The sequence below is a fragment of the Bombus flavifrons genome, chromosome 16 (genome assembly GCF_040668555.2).
Source record: "Bombus flavifrons isolate JBK064 chromosome 16, iyBomFlav1_principal, whole genome shotgun sequence".
In the NCBI taxonomy this organism is placed as follows: Eukaryota; Metazoa; Arthropoda; class Insecta; order Hymenoptera; family Apidae; genus Bombus; species Bombus flavifrons.
Genome location: NC_138457.1, coordinates 7,135,592 through 7,151,796, shown reverse-complemented (window position 1 = coordinate 7,151,796; position 16,205 = coordinate 7,135,592). Strand labels below are relative to the sequence as shown.

At 30.8% G+C, this 16,205-nt stretch overlaps 3 protein-coding genes and 1 long non-coding RNA gene across 7 annotated transcripts; 3 read left to right on the top strand and 1 right to left on the bottom strand.

Annotated features, from left to right (window-relative positions):
• Positions 1 to 1,444: 1,444 nt before the first annotated feature.
• Dna2 (DNA replication helicase/nuclease 2) lies at positions 1,445 to 7,266 on the top strand. 4 transcript variants are annotated; one of them, XM_069130409.1, is made up of 14 exons: positions 1,450 to 1,664; positions 1,968 to 2,716; positions 2,787 to 3,051; positions 3,119 to 3,296; positions 3,357 to 3,642; positions 3,726 to 4,136; positions 4,211 to 4,453; positions 4,520 to 4,666; positions 4,742 to 5,132; positions 5,367 to 5,560; positions 5,797 to 5,989; positions 6,048 to 6,251; positions 6,325 to 6,507; positions 6,579 to 7,266. In XM_069130409.1, exons 1-14 carry the CDS (start codon positions 1,557 to 1,559, stop codon positions 6,783 to 6,785), a joined length of 3,759 nt encoding a protein of 1,252 aa, XP_068986510.1. In that variant the 5' UTR covers positions 1,450 to 1,556; the 3' UTR covers positions 6,786 to 7,266. The 4 variants fall into 4 exon arrangements, with proteins under 4 accessions (XP_068986511.1, XP_068986510.1, XP_068986508.1 ...); XM_069130407.1 differs by having other exon boundaries at positions 1,453 to 1,682; positions 6,579 to 7,265; XM_069130408.1 differs by having other exon boundaries at positions 1,459 to 1,682; positions 5,797 to 5,983; positions 6,579 to 7,263.
• Positions 7,267 to 7,299: 33 nt separating this feature from the next.
• LOC138188525 (uncharacterized) lies at positions 7,300 to 9,301 on the top strand. Its single transcript, XR_011175522.1, has 3 exons — positions 7,300 to 8,067; positions 8,466 to 8,754; positions 8,829 to 9,301. It is a non-coding gene; the product is annotated as an uncharacterized LOC138188525 (long non-coding RNA).
• Positions 9,302 to 9,361: 60 nt separating this feature from the next.
• On the top strand, positions 9,362 to 10,956 carry Coq3 (ubiquinone biosynthesis protein COQ3, mitochondrial). The gene is made up of 4 exons (XM_069130414.1): positions 9,362 to 9,675; positions 9,787 to 10,279; positions 10,367 to 10,547; positions 10,627 to 10,956. The coding sequence occupies exons 1-4, from the start codon at positions 9,464 to 9,466 to the stop codon at positions 10,749 to 10,751; spliced, it is 1,011 nt and encodes a 336-aa protein (XP_068986515.1). The 5' UTR covers positions 9,362 to 9,463; the 3' UTR covers positions 10,752 to 10,956.
• Positions 10,957 to 11,411: 455 nt separating this feature from the next.
• cathD (cathepsin D) lies at positions 11,412 to 14,674 on the bottom strand. Its single transcript, XM_069130411.1, has 7 exons — positions 14,441 to 14,674; positions 13,651 to 13,898; positions 12,944 to 13,062; positions 12,488 to 12,687; positions 12,281 to 12,403; positions 11,960 to 12,206; positions 11,412 to 11,844 (listed from the first exon to the last, which is right to left on the bottom strand). Exons 1-7 carry the CDS (start codon positions 14,500 to 14,502, stop codon positions 11,683 to 11,685), a joined length of 1,161 nt encoding a protein of 386 aa, XP_068986512.1. The 5' UTR covers positions 14,503 to 14,674; the 3' UTR covers positions 11,412 to 11,682.
• Between the last annotated feature and the right edge of the window lie 1,531 nt (positions 14,675 to 16,205).

Sequence of the window (16,205 nt, the reverse complement as noted above, 5' to 3'; positions counted from 1 at the left end):
CAATTGCTCGCAACTTGCGATTTCTTCAGAATAGACAATTGATTTAATATGGCTCCATAAATAAAAGTCAAGCGGAGTTAAGTCAGGAGAGCGTGGTGGCCAAGCTATTGTTCCAGCACGACCAATCCAGCCTTGGTAATGTTGGTTTAAAAAATCTCTCACATGACAACTAAAATGTGGCGGTGCATCATCTTGTTGAAAAATTAAACTTCCTCTAGTTCTCAGCGGTACATCTTCTAATAATTCCGGTAGTTTGTTTTGTAAGAAATCGAAATATGCTGCTGACGTTACATTTCCTTCGAAAAAATATGGCCCAATAATTAGATGTCCGATTATGCCAGCCCAGACGTTTACGTTCCATCTTACTTGAAAATGTGTTTCAAGAATAGAGTGAGGATTCTCATTTTGCCAATTATGCATGTTATGGACATTGAACATGCCATCCCTTGTAAATTTCGCTTCATCGGTCCATAAAATTTTTAACAGAAATTCCGCATCGTTGGCATGCTGTTGGAGCAACCAATGACAAAATGCCTTTCGCGAAATCTTATCATGAGGCATGAGCCCTCTGGTGACATGATAAGCATGTAAGTTGTTTTCGTGTAGAATTCGAAGAATCGTGAAGCAACTAAGATTATACCGCAAAGAAAGTTTTCTTGCACTTATGTCAGGATGTTCCAAAACGTCCTTTACTATTTGCTCTTCAACATTTACACTAACGCGTCGTCGACGACCACCATGTCGTCTAAGTTTTTCAAAAGAACCATATTCGCCGAGGGTTCGTTTTGCTCTTTGAATAACACGCCTGTCAGGATGTCGACGATTGGGATACCGGTGTCTGTAATGATCAGCTGCGGCTGATGCGTTACCACCACACACACCTAACGAAAGTATCATGTCCGTATATTCCCGATTGCTGTATGTAGACATGGTGGTAGGCTAATAGGTACTGATAGTGGATAGCGATAAAAGTCGGATAGTAAGTTAATAGGTAGGAAAACACTTCGGTCACATTGGAAGTGTTTATCAACATAACGTCAATCGAGACAACGATCTACAGTGAGATCCGTTATAACGAGACGTGATAAAGTGTACGCGTACCGATCGAAAATTCAAAGTCGATTTTCTCGAAAACAAAGCCTCAAACGAAAAATTTTTATTCTATATTTTTGACTTCTTTTTTCGCGTAGAATCACCCCCTTTCCGCTTGTACCACCAGTTACTAACCACCCTGTATAACTATATAGTTACTATATAGCTACTACAACTATATAGTTATATATTCTGATAGTATGCATAATGTTATACATAAATTTTACTATAAATTGAAATATTAGTAGGTATTTTCATTATTAAACATTTTCTTTATTCTGCACAACAAATATCATTTTTCATTTTTATGTTATATTTCTTTCAGAAATAAAGTATGTTTCTAAATTCCCTATGTGTATAGTTCCTCTAGTCACTATAGAATACGTTTCCATATCTCCTCTTGTAATTGCATGATTCTATGATTCCTAATTCCCTAGTAGAAAATGCGCGCGAATTGATGATGGATGACATTACAGAGTTTAGAGCAGATTATCCATTATTTGAGTTCGATCTTTCTGAACAATCTTGCATTGAAAAAGAAAGATCTGAATATTAGACTTACAATGAAGAAAGTAAGTCAGTCTGCTAAGGTAATATATATTTATGGATATATATGCAAATAAATAATAATAACAATAAGTAATAAACAATAAAAATAAATAAATATATTAAATATAGCAAGTACTATATTTTAAATATTTTTATATGCATTCAGTGCATCTTTGCATCCTGAAATTTATCCTTCAGTAAACGAAACCAAAAGTAATATATAGCTTTTATCCAACAATTTTTCTTTACTATTTCGCTTTTTGGTCGCTAAACATGTAAAATTCATGAATATCTTTGTTTTATCAGTGTGATTTTTTTTTTCATAGAGCTACTCAAATAATGGCACAAAACTTTCTCAGAAGAAAATATCAGTTTATTTTACAAAAGGTATAAGTAATAGCAGTACAGTGAATAGTACAATTGAAATCAATGCCGTAAATCGTGAAACGCCAAGAAAGAGAAAGATTTCAAAAGATACAGATTCAACACGAGTTAAAATTGCAAAATGTGATACTATTTCAGGTGCATGTAGCATAGAAAGCATAAATCAAACTCCAAAAAAACAAAGACTTGCAACTGGAAATAAAGACAATGTAATTGATATATTCAATAGCTCTGGTAAAAATAACAATACTGACATGGCTATAAATGAAACTATATCTAAAGACATTTTTATAACAGAATATGATTGCAAGGAAAATACAGGTACCAATGAATATATAAGCACAACGTATAAATCAAACAAAAAACAAATAATGGTAAAGGAAGCACTGTTACAAGAGATTCAGTCTGATAACCATCTGATAAAAGAGAACAAAACAGATCATATGAAACAATCTGTGTTTAGTGATAAAAAGCATGAAGGAATTCACTCGGAAATAGAGTCATTTTTTACAGATGATTTTAAAGATTGTTTCGAGGAAGAATGGTGTTTAAATACTAGCCAAATTAATTTTAATTCCTTGCAGAGATGTAAAATTATTGATGTACAAAGGGAGTACAATAGCATATTGTTAACTGTGAACCAAGAAGACTCTGGAACATCTGATACAACTGTTAGATGTTCAGATTTCTGGTAAGTAGCACAATTACAATAGTGCATTTAAAATAGAATATTTAATTCAATGCCTCGAATTGAAATTTAGGAAGGATGCTAAAGTACAAAAAGATGACATTGTTGTTATTCAAGCTAGAAAAGAAAACAACCAATGGATTATAGATAACAGTAGTGGCTTTCTTATTGTTCAGCCAGATGCATTAATATCTGGGACAACAGTATCTGGTGCATTATTTTGTAAAAGAAAGGCAGTTTTAAGTGAAAAGTTTAGAAAGATGGAGAGTCTGCCTCCTTTCATGGGAGATTCCACACCACTGGTTATTGGAAGTTTAGTGCATGAATTATTGCAAACCGTAAGTGTAATTTAACATTCTTTCTGAATTCTTCTAGGATTTTATAAATGTGGTATTAATATTCCAGGCAATAAGAAAAAACATTAGTGAAGTAAGCGATATTACAAAGTTAATGAACAGCATATTGCAGACCACAGATACATGCAGTTTACTTTATGCATCCAAGATATCTTTGGAGACCTGTAGGCAACAAATTCTCCCATATGTCCCAAAAATACGAGAATTTATCCAACATTATTTGAAAGGTAGGTAAAATGTATAATACACGATTTATTATTTTTTATTGAAAATATTCAAAATTTTAGATAAAACGCAGCAAGGTATAAATAATATAAAGAATAACTTCAAAGGTAGAATCGCTCAAATTCGGGACATAGAAGAGAATATTTGGCTGCCTAAATTAGGTTTAAAAGGAAAGATAGATATTAGTGCAGAAGTTAAAGTAAATTGCAAACAAAAAATTATGCCGCTCGAAATTAAGACAGGGAAGCCTTCATTTTCTTTGGAGCACAGAGCGCAAGTTATTCTTTACATCATGATGATGAGTCTTACAGGTCAAGACACGGATACAGGTCTTTTACTTTATCTTAGGTAACTCATTAACTTACCAGAGCATATTAAAGTTTTACTAAATTAGTTATAATTAGTTATAATACCGATACATTCTATTACAGGGAGAATAATATACAAGAGATTAATAGTAGTCATCCTGAAAAAAGAGACTTGATACTATTAAGAAACTCCTTAGCTAGTTATTTTGTTCCCAAATCGAGTGAGAAATTAACGAATCTAACTTCTAAATCAGATTTGCAGATGTTGGATTTACCAGAGCCAATTAATCATCATAATGCCTGTTCAAAGTGTACTTACAATACATTATGCTGTATGTACTTGAGCAAAGATTCAAGTATACAGTTATCTGAGACAAACCCACTAGTGGAGTTAGGGAAAAAAATCTTGGATAAATACAAACCTAGTCATATCGATTATGTGTTGCATTGGATTTCTTTATTACAGATGGAAGAAAGTTCACAGTCGAGTAATAATGTAACGAGATATCTATGGACATTAAGTCCAGAAAAAAGGTAAAAAGGCGCATGGTCATTTTTATAAAATTATATTGATCTTTTTAATTAAATTGATTACTCCATTTCTTCAGGGAAGCAAAGAAAACTTGTATATGTAATTTGAAAGTGATAGGAAAAGTTACTGATTGCGATACAAAATACAGACATACTTTTGTTCGCTCAAATCTCGACACACAATTCTCAAATATTAATATTCCATATATGGAATTTTCAGATAACGAATATGTTTTAGTCAGCACAAATACAAGGATAAATTTATCTGCAGGATTTATAACACAAAGAAAAGAAGATTCTATTACGTTAATATTAGAAAGGTACATAAAAAAGAAAGTTTTTTTGTTGAACATTGTGTTGAATTATGATCTTCTATTTGATTTCAGAGATGTTACCAAGTACAATATAAACGAATTTTTCCACATAGATAAGTACTCGTCTTCCAGCTTATTTTCCGGCAATCTTGCGAACGTAGGAGGTTTAATGAGTGACAGTGAAATTTGCGAGAAATTACGAGATATTGTGATAGACAAGTTCGTAGAATTTTCATATTTATATCTTTTTATAAATCTTTATATCTTTTCTTGTTGAATTTGTCTTTTTATCAGGAAACCAGCATGTTTTGAAAAAGGTTTGCCATATCCGATCATAAAGGCAAGTGCAAGGATATTACAAAATTTAAATAAAATTCAGCAAAGAGCAGTTTTAATGGCAATATCCGCGAAAGAATATCTTTTAATTAAGGGAATGCCAGGTACAGGAAAAACGCAGACACTAGTTGCTCTAGTAGAAGTTCTGCATAAACTAGGGCATTCTGTGTTAATTACTTCACATACAAACAGTGCTGTAGACAATATTTTATTGAAACTGTTACACAAGAATATTGACTTTCTGAGATTAGGATCATCGACCCATCCATCTTTAAGACATAAAAGTGAAGCGTATGCTACAGCAAATTGTAATACACCGAGTAGCTTAGAGACGGTGTATTCTAGTAAAGTATGAACTATTTCTAAACATGATATTTTCTATAATAAAATTATCATCCTGAATACCTCTAGGATTATGGTAATAGGAAAAAGTTTTAAAATTTACCCAGGGGTAGTATTTTGTAAATAATTTTATTTAAAAAAGAATTTTTCTTTTTGCAGCATTAGAGGTATTCATATAGCACTAGAGATATGGTGATTCCTATTGTAATTAATTTTATTACCTATCTTTATAATTCTACAGAATATTATCGGTGTAACTTGTTACGGAGCCCATCATGCACTTCTTGGCAGACGTACGTTTGACGTATGTATCGTGGATGAAAGCACGCAGGTGTTGCAACCAACTGTATTACGTCCTTTATACAGTGCAAAGAAATTTATTCTTGTAGGAGATCCTGATCAATTGCCCCCAATTATTAAGAACAAATTAGCCAGGTATCAAAATACTTTTGAATGTATTACATTATAATTAGGCTTCGAATTTTTATGCATTTATGAGACATTTAAAGATGTAGAAATGCATAAAAAAAAATCTCTGCTTAGGCTCTTTCTTTTAGTTGCATTCAATAAAAATATAAATCCGCATAAATACATGTACACATGATGATTACAAAGAAAATATTTTTATGCTCCTTATTCATTATAAAATTGTAATAATCTTCTTTTCACAGAAAACTTGGTGCAGATGAATCCTTATTTGCTCGATTGGATAATGAAAACAATACTATTAAGCTAACAAAACAGTATAGAATGAATAAAAGTATAATGTACTTAGCAAATAAGCTTACATATAATGACATGTTAGAAGCAGGTGATACTTCTATAGAGAATGCTACTTTCGTTACACCATCCAAAGAAGTAAATGTAATAAATAAAACACCCTTCAATGTTATATTCGTAAGCTAATAAGATTATATTTCAGGTTTTAACAAAAGAAGAAGAATGGATACAGAAAGCATTATCATCTGACATAAGTGACTCCGTAATCGTATTAAACACGGGATGTACCAATAAACTAAAAGAAAACTATAACTTAAGTGAAAAAGGATATCTAGATAGCGACGAAGTAAACTCAAACATTTGGGAAGCTGTTATAGTGTCTAAATTAGTGAAAACATTTTTAAAGGTGACATTGAATAACATTTAAATTAGCCACTTTTATAGTAAATTTATATTGGAATAATTGTTTTAATATTTAGGTGAATGCGAAACTTGAAAATATTGGCGTTATTGCGCCATTTAGAGCGCATGTTAGTTTATTGAAAAAAATTGTTGCAGAAGATATAGAGATAAATACTGTTGATCAATATCAAGGACGCGATAAAGAGATCATAATTTATTCATGTGCTAAAAGTATAACTAACTTTAGTGATATAAGAGAGGTAACATATTTAAGTTTAATAAATTTATATAAGTTAAAAATAATGGTCTAATTAATATTTTTTAAACATAGGATTTAGAAGTACTAGGGGACCACCGGCGATTAACTGTGGCTATAACTAGAGCAAAGCATAAGTTAATTGTCGTAGCGGATAAAAGAACTATATCTCAATATTCGGCCTTCAAAAAATTATTTTATTTAATTGAAAATAAAAATATAATAGATTTAAATAATGGCTATAATGGGTTTTGCTGGAAAAATCTTCTACGTATTTTGTAATATATTTTATTACCTTTTTATACGACAAATTTGTTACGGCGAAGAATTGCATAAAAAAAATTTGTTGATTTATGAAAGGAGGCTGCATGAATATGCAATGCATGAATATATTTCAATTTTGATAAGATTTTATGTCTACGTGGAATGTTTGATGTATTATTTTATTTTATACATGTATTATGAAGTGTTGATAATTAAGATATGTGTTTGATTAGAAACTTACTGTTTTTACGTTTACCTTGATTATAGAACAAACATCTTCGATCATACATAAAGTTATTGACTTTAACGGAAATCAATTGAGATAACAAATAATGTGTTATTTTAATTATAAATATAGATACTATATCAAGAGTATTAGATATCATGATAAGATAATGATTTCAAGATATTTAATGGTTCAATAAGATGTACAATCGGTTTATTTACATATTGTCCAATTTATTTTTTGAAACTTAATGGTATTCACTAAATAATCAATAATCTTTTTAATTAATCAGTTTGTAATATAAGCAAACGCATGAATTTAATTAGAAATCAATGTCTGTCTAATGAAAAAAGCTTGTATCTACTCCAGATTCGAATAATATCTAATGCAATTGAAGATCAATGATTGAAGATTACAATTAAAATATCTTATAATATATATTACAAATTATATTATGTAAGTAATATATAGTATAATATTTATAACATATATAATGCAATAATGTATAATATATATATTATACTATATGTATTTATAAATAACTTACACACAAATCTTTATCATTTAATCATTTAATCTAAAAGGTTATATAGTTTTTTGAGAAGGTTCAATGCAGGTTCAGATATATTCGTGAGCTACTGCATACAAAAAGGTCTAAAACAATTAAGATAGTTCTAACAATAAAATTATCTTTAATTTTTTTAACTAGTTTTTCTTCTTCTGTGTGTTATTTTTTTTTTTGAAATAAAACATTCCTGTAATTTCTTCAAACATGTTCTTTGTATAACTATTGATATCGCAACGCCACAATATTCAATATTTTTTCCAATGACGCAATATTCGACATTGATTAAAAATAAATGAAAATTATGGTCGTTACTGCTACCATTATCGTCGATAGCTAATTGTTGAAAAATTATATGTCAACGTGATAAGATATGTAATACAAGTGTAACAACGCAATTCGGAACTCTATGGAAAATGGCAACATAGTCACATGTACACATACTACGCAATCAAAACATTATATGCCCCATCTATGATTGTTGCTGCTAGAACTAGTGTGAGTTATAGGTGAGAATACAAAAGGAGTTTGATGTCACTGGTCACAATCGCGCAGCGTTTATGCAGGGTCATTGGTAACTGATGGTACAAGCGGAAAGGGGGAGATTCTACACGAAAAAAGAAGTCGAAAATATAGAATAAAAATTTTTTTTTTAATTTTTCCATCGAGACAACGATCTACAGTGAGATCCGTTATAACGAGACGTGATAAAGTGCACGCGTACCGAGCGAAAATTCAAAGTCGATTTTCTCGAAAACAAAGCCTGAAACGAAAAATTTTTATTCTATATTTTCGACTTCTTTTTTCGCGTAGAATCACCCCCTTTCCGCTTGTACCACCAGTTACCAATGATCCTGCATATTTGAAAAATAATCATTATACAATGTCACTATTTGCATTTTTACAGGTATCATGACCTCTTTTTCACTTCATTCGATATTTTTCGTTCTTAATGATCATTTTCTGCAAATTGACTGATTACATATAAATTTGATTTTAATCGTTCTGTTATAAATATGTACGTCGAATACAAGAATGAAAAATAAGAAAGCAAGATGCAGCAGGACGCTCCAAATTCATTAGAAGTTATTCGCATAACTAAAAAGATATTTAAAATACTTTCTAAAATATTTCAAAAACTATCAAATGGAGAAATGATGTCAATGGATGGTCTTTTTTGAGCGAGGAATATGATTGTATAAGCAAATTTTTTAAAAATCCATTTGTTTAAACAATATATTATAACCTGGTGCTATCTCGGCATGTTTAGAAAATGTCGAGCGGTCTGGCTCAAGTCGGAAAGAGCTGAAAAGAGAGAGAGAATCTTTTGAACCGTTTGGTATCGGGCAACTCAAACATTTGGGTGGACTTGAAAAAAGTCGAAAAAAGTCTTTCAATCAAGTGGTAATTTTCAAGTATATAAATGTCGTGTGCTATTTATTTAAATAACGTTTATTAGACCAAGATACATTTTAATACATTTGGGTATTCACAATAAACTATAAATTTTGATAAGATGTGTTAGGCAAAAGTACCGATACGCGATGGTACGACATAGCCATGCTATGTTATGTGTCGGCGTTTTACATTTTTTGTGTTTTAATATATTCTTTGGATTTAAGCTGCTGGGGAGCGAAGCTTTTATGTGATTTTGTTTTTAGTTGTTTTTTCTGTCCTGAAAACTTGGTCGCAAAACAGGACGCTTCGGTAGTCTACTTTTTGGGTGCTGTGTAACTTTGGGGAGGGGTGGGATGAGAGGGAGGGGGAGGGGAGAGGGATAAATGTCGTGTGCAATAGTGGACCGGTGACACTAAACTCCCTTTTTGTTTTCGCCTATAACTAACTCTAGTTTTAACAGTAACTCATAGATGGCGCGTGTAATGTTTTGATTATAAGTAAACGTACATGTGGCTATGTTGTCATTTTGTACATTTTCACTGGAACGAGTTTGTAGTTAAGTTGTTCACTCTTCTACACTTCATTTGTTTCTACATGTCTTCAAAGTTACCTCGTACTCTCAAAATTCTTTATTATGATTTTTATAGAATATCGAACATGAGAACCACAAAAGTTACACCTTTACGGCTGATATCCACCGGCTCTACTTTTCGAAACCGGTAACTAAATTATGTTTGATATTTTTGATATGTATATTAAAACAAAAGTTCATTGTTCATTAATATTTTTTCATGATTCATTACAATTCAAACATTGATTCATAACTTCAGGTTATCTGAACATACCGAACAGTTAAAAAAATGTGATCTAGTAAAAAGATCAACAGTTGATCCTGCAACAGTAGAGTTTCATTCTAAAATGAGCAGTAGATGGTGGGATACTAATGGTGAAATGCATGCTTTGCATTCGTTAAATCCTCTTAGAGTACAATTTGTTCGAGATGGTCTAGCAAATACTGGATTCAAAATAAAATGTCCTCATTTGCCATTAGAAGGGATTAAAATATTGGATGTTGGTTGCGGTGGAGGATTATATTCGGAATCTTTAGCTAGAACAGGAGCAAACGTGACTGGGATTGATGTTTCTTCAGAGTTAATAACGGTTGCAAAAGGACATGCTGTTTTGGATCCTAGTTTAGATGGAAAATTAAACTATGTTCAGACAACTATTGAAGATTTTGCATTGATTAATAAAGGAGTATTCGATGCTGTTGTTGCTTCAGAAATTATAGAACATGTAAATAATAAGGATTTGTTTTTAAAGGTATAACTTTTTTCTATAAAGAAGAAAAAGTTAATATAATATGAGTAAGATTATGTATATATGACTATACTTTTGTGCTTTTCACAGTGCTGTGTAAGTACTTTAAAATCTGGAGGATCAATATTTCTTACAACTTTTAATAAAACATTATCTTCATGGCTTGGAGGCATAATCACAGCTGAACATATTTTAAAGCTAATACCAAAGGGCACCCATGATTGGAATAAATTTGTCACTCCTGCCGAAATGCAGTCCATATTAGAAACATGTATATTATCTTTCATTGATAATATTAAGGGGGTTTGTTTTATAAATTTCTATCAATTAAAGCTTTGACCCTTTTTTAGGTGGTTGCAAGACAAAATTGATTCATGGACTATTTTACAATCCTTTGAAAAGAGAGTGGTCGTGGAGGGCCTCAACAGCGATAAATTATGCACTTCACGCGGTAAAGAGAAAAGAAGAGAAATAAATGACATATTCTATTCTTTCATGCATTATTATTTATATATTATTTATTGTTTATTATATTATATTATATATACTTTTATGTGTTGGTATTTATATACTTACTGGGGTTAGTTCAGTATTTCATATACGTATATATATATTGCAATTTATATATTGATATATGGCACTATTATTATTATTACTATTATATTATACTTTGTGATATATCTAAAAACTATACCTGACCTAAAAGAATGAGGTTTAAATAAGAATTTGTATCATTTTTATATTTTTGTGTTATATACACTGTGTGCACTTTTGCACCTTCAAATATTTCATATGTGTATACATAAATTATAATTCACTAATTTTTACCTATGACTTTATTCGCGTGGACTACTTATAAAAGGGTTATATTTTAGGACAAACACGACATAAACCATCGTTGTTTAATATCTACCAAACATGGGAGTGTATATAATTCAGATTCCAGGCTATTTCTCAGCTTCTGCAGGACAGATCGAGATTATGAGCTGCTTCTGGATGAGTATTTTACTTTTTTTTTGTTTAATGTATAGACACAATCTTTCTACTGTCTTGTTATATGTATAGATAATATTTTTGCGGATGTTCGGATTTTAGTGGTCATTATTGACCGTTAATGGAGAAAAAACGCAAGAAGTAACATGAAAAAGATTTGTTATTTTCGTCTCCGTAATATATTATACATTTTGTTATAAGGCAGGTTTTGCATATTATTTATGTTCATGACGACGCATTTATTACATTTATTTTTATCTCGTAAGGCTATTATACATATTATACAGACGATAAGCAGAGAAATTATTGGAAATATTACAGAAGACGTATAAACATAATATGACGCTAAAATAGATATGTAAGAAAAAGTATATACTTTAAAAGCTTATCTTAACATATCACATTAGATAAACCTATTTTGCCTTAGCAAAACCGACACGGTTATTTCCCATATCGAATTCGGTATAATAACGACCGATGAAAACGTCTCCCAAGATCCATAGTGGGCCGTTTGGCTCAGGAATGTCCATTCCCATGAATCCGCTGAGGCAGACAGTCTTGCCAAATTGTGTAACCTTTGATAGAAAAAGCAAGACCATTATTAAATCATTTCAAAGTTGAAATTCTTTATATCATGAAGTTTTCTTGTAATACTTGATAGATATTTAGATTAAAAGATATTTATCTTACCTTCAAGACATAGTCTTTTCCAGTTAGAGGGAAAGATCGGCCACCCAATACAAAATTAATCGTAGGCAAGTTAGGAATGGAATTGCAGTCTACCATGGCTTCTCCAGCTGCAATGGGAGTAGCACCAATAGCACTGTTGATGGCTTCGACTTCTTTGACTGGTCCAGCGATGAGGGAGGTACCTGTGTCAGCAATGGCTTCGCATCCTTTTTGGCAGATTGCCAAATGTTGGGATCCTACTTTGATTCTAAAATTCGTATTATCGTTAATCACATTGTTCTCTAGGACTACGAAAGTTATTTTCACAAATTTAATAAATACCCGTCCATCCTGAATTGCCAGTATCCTTTTCTGTCGACTGGTACATAGGTGAATGGACCTTCATAATGATTTGGATCCGAACCTCCCAAGATCAATTCTCCACCAGCTTTGTCGTCAGGGTTTCTGAGATGAATTAATAAATAAGATTTTTATTTTTTCATTTTCCTCTGTGACATTTCGAATAATTTCTGATTTACTTTACGATACCTGTTCAGGTAGAAACTGAAAACGGGCTGAGGTACCAATCCTTGTTTGACCATGTTGTAGAAGACAGGTGTTACGCCATCGACAGCAATTCTAGAGTAGGCCATACCCAAGATACCATCGAACTTAGCGGCGACGAAAGCCATTCCCGGTTCGCTCAAAGCTTCAGCGAAAGTCTGATCAGAGACTTTTAATCCAGCAATCTGTATCAAACATTGTTATTCTTCAATTAACTTCCTCTTTTAATTCGATTAATTTAATTACATGCAGCTGAGTGACAGATGTGAATATTCACGAAAAAATATGTGAGGATATAGAAAGTTAGAAGGAAATTGAGTCACATGATTAGGTGATATATTTTTTAGTTATTTATAGATAATGGTTAGAAAATCGTGGGAAGCAAAATCAATATTTGTAAGAAAGGAATAAATACTCTGTTATCTGCATGTAAATACTTACATTCACAACATCAGTAGACAGATACCCAGAGAGACTTCCAGAGCCATAACGGATGGCAAAATCAGTACCATTCTTCTTGTACGTGGACGATTTGGTATTATCATATTTATGATGCAACTCTGAAAAAAATATATGGTATTTGTGTTAAATTTAAAGAAAACAACAAATTTGAAAGAGATAACATTATCTTAGTCACATAAAAAAGTTTTTAATTCTGTTACTGATTTATAAACATTCTATATGTAGTAGTATTATTATCTAAAAGATAAAGTTTTAATTGTGCTAATGACAGTGATAACATTATTATAAAAAGAGATAATTTGATCTTAATCGTACAGAGGAGTTTTTAATTTGGCAATTAATTTATAAATACTTGAAGTGTAGTACTATCATTATCTTAGATAGGAAGTTGCACTTCATAATGCTGATATATCATATCACAGTATTATCATATCCATTCTTTTTAGATATCTAAAATCTGTTAGTAGTAATAACAATTTATAAATTACTCAATATTATTATTACTGTTTCTTTATCATTTAACCTACAAGTTAAACTTTCAGTTTTATGTATATAATTTTCATAATATTTTTAAATTATGATCTATCATACGCAATAGCTTATATAATTCATGTAAATAAATTATGAATTACAGAAGTGAAACAAAAGATCTTTAAAGTTTTTATAAGTTTTGACAATATACTCACTGCAAGCGATATTGGTAAGATGACACTTCTGGGAAGGAACCCAGAGGTTTGAGGAACCAGTATCAAAGATTACTTTGAAATCTTGTGAGGGAGTTCCAATGCTAATGACACCATAATATTGAGCATCCAGATAGTTGGAAAGGGGTTCTGGCTGAGGGAAATCTCCTTGCACCATGTGTGCTTGGTATACTTCAGTGTTATATTCTTTGAATTGTTTCCTAACAGTGTCCATCTTATGCAGAGTAATTCTTGAAAGAAACAAAAAATATATTTTTGAAATCTACATTAGCAATTCCTAATTAAGTCTATAAAGAAACATTGTAGTCTCCCGCAAACAAATTTTTGCAACAAAATTTTATATTAAAATAAATAGCAATTTATCATTAAATAATAATTCTTTATTTTTTGAAAAACCTTTATATTGATATATAACTTAAGTATGTATTAAAGTATGATTTAGATTCTGATTCCGATAAATTTTTAATGCTCAAGAATATGAAAAACAATGTGCAATGATATTAGAATAAAAATGAGGATAGAAATGTATCCTCTTTAGGGGGATAAAAGAAGACCACAGAAAGCCAACTTATGAAAATCATTGAAGCTATACTTACAAAACATCACACATGAAATTCATTTCGAAAATGATTATTCATTTTATACAAACAAGTACAATTGGAGGAATATGTGACGATTATTAAATTATTTAAAAATTTGCCTCAGTGTATACAATAACTGAGCGAATTATAGAAAGTCATGTTCTTTGTTTAAAAAAAATTGTTATATTTACCTCTGCAAATCAGCATTGGCTAGCGCTATGAAAGCACAAAGGCACAAAGCGGTACGGTACATTTTCAAACAAGCTTCTAACTCTTGTTTGAAATAGGAATCTTAGCAAACAAAGTTCAGAAAAGGAAGTTCCTTTTTCCCGAATTTTCTGCGTAACACTACTGGCAGAAACAACACTGATACATCATCGAGTAAAAGCCTCCCTTAATAAAGGATTCTCCGAGATTATCGGGAACTTATTGCGCGTGCGCATCTTGGACCAGCAGACGCATGCCAATATCACGTATATTACTACATAAAGTTAGTTTAAATATAATAAGTAAAAAGTTTATATAAAGAACTCAAGACTACATATATTCACAGTATATACTTTACAGTAATAATTTTCATAGATATTCATTGAAATATAGCATCACAGAAAAATCGAAAATTTGAAGAAATTGTTAAGATGTAGATACGTCCCTGTTGTCATAGTCAGCTGATTGAATACTTGCAAATACATAAAACGAACCACTTGTAGAAAGATATCGCGCTTAAGTGGCGTGTATGTATATGAAGTAGGATTATGTTAGTGAACGTATTATGTGTCTTCGTTGTGGCGCTACCTTGTGAGGAAAGTAATAATTTAATTCGTTTCGACCCAGCGCCACCTTGTAATGAACCTAGTTATTCAGTTTAAAAAAATTTGTTTGGAATCAGAAGGCATTATATTTTTATGTTAACAAATTTAAATAACTTTTGTGTACATAAAATCATCAATAAACTGTGGAATTTTATGTGTTTACAGGAAATTTAAAAGTGCCAAATTGCATAGAATGCACGTATAAAATATCCGGATTATAATGCCTTCTATAATATAATACTTAACAAGTAAAACAATTTTCTAGTGAGGTTTTACACTTTTAATTATATTCTCAAAGATATGAATTTGCATAAAAGTCTGCAGTCAAATCATTAGGAATATTGAAAATTTTTTACGTGATCAGAGATTTGATATGTTTTTCATCTCGTACGATCGAAAATAAATAGGAAAGACAAATACTTTTCATTTACAAATACGTTATTTATTGGCATTATTGATATCGACTGGCAAATTGTCTGTAATTTAGCTTTGCAAGGGTATTATAATAACATTTTCGCGTGTCGTGCATGTCTCCGTCGATATTTCGAAGTACTGTATATTCGACGAGTTTAAAATATCGCAAAATTCGCATAACCTATTTCAACTTTAGAATGATATTGTATTAGCGAATTCACAAAATTTTAATTCTAGAAAAAATTTGGTTTTTAATTTATGAAATGCAAGGAAAGAAAAAATTCAATATGTACTTTTATTATTGTAATTTTACAGATTTTGGAATTGTTGACTATCTTGCAGTATTTTTAACGTAACGAAATTTGAAAGCATTTCAGACAAAAAATGGATTATTCTTTCCTAGTTCAGTTCTTAATTTAGAGTAGATGTTACTTGTAATAAAATGAACATTTAGTAAAATTGAATTTCTTGTTTTCTACGGTTGTCTATACATTTATGTAGATATACATATAGTAACTGGCGAAAATATTTGGACATTTACCTTGTAAAACTGTTATTGTTTCGTTTTTTGCTTTGAAATTAGTTGTATTCAGATTTTCTTATAAAATTCTGTAGAAATCTGAAAAACATATGTAACTTTTGAATTTAAATATATCTAAATATATATTATAGTTCATTATTAAACTGCGGATTTTTATAGAATTAAAGTAGTTCTATCTATCAAATATTC

Coding starts and splice junctions, on each gene's coding strand:
- Dna2 (XM_069130407.1), top strand. CDS start 1,557: ATGACATTACAGAGTTTAGAGCAGATTATCCATTATTTGAGTTCGATC. Junction 2,717..2,786: donor GTTAGATGTTCAGATTTCTG/GTAAGTAGCACA, acceptor ATTGAAATTTAG/GAAGGATGCTAAAGTACAAA. Junction 5,133..5,366: donor AGACGGTGTATTCTAGTAAA/GTATGAACTATT, acceptor ATAATTCTACAG/AATATTATCGGTGTAACTTG.
- Coq3 (XM_069130414.1), top strand. CDS start 9,464: ATGTGGCTATGTTGTCATTTTGTACATTTTCACTGGAACGAGTTTGTA. Junction 10,280..10,366: donor ATAAGGATTTGTTTTTAAAG/GTATAACTTTTT, acceptor TGCTTTTCACAG/TGCTGTGTAAGTACTTTAAA. Junction 10,548..10,626: donor GCAGTCCATATTAGAAACAT/GTATATTATCTT, acceptor ACCCTTTTTTAG/GTGGTTGCAAGACAAAATTG.
- cathD (XM_069130411.1), bottom strand. CDS start 14,502: ATGTACCGTACCGCTTTGTGCCTTTGTGCTTTCATAGCGCTAGCCAAT. Junction 13,063..13,650: donor TCTTACCAATATCGCTTGCA/GTGAGTATATTG, acceptor TATTTTTTTCAG/AGTTGCATCATAAATATGAT. Junction 12,207..12,280: donor TGGCAATTCAGGATGGACGG/GTATTTATTAAA, acceptor TACGAATTTTAG/AATCAAAGTAGGATCCCAAC.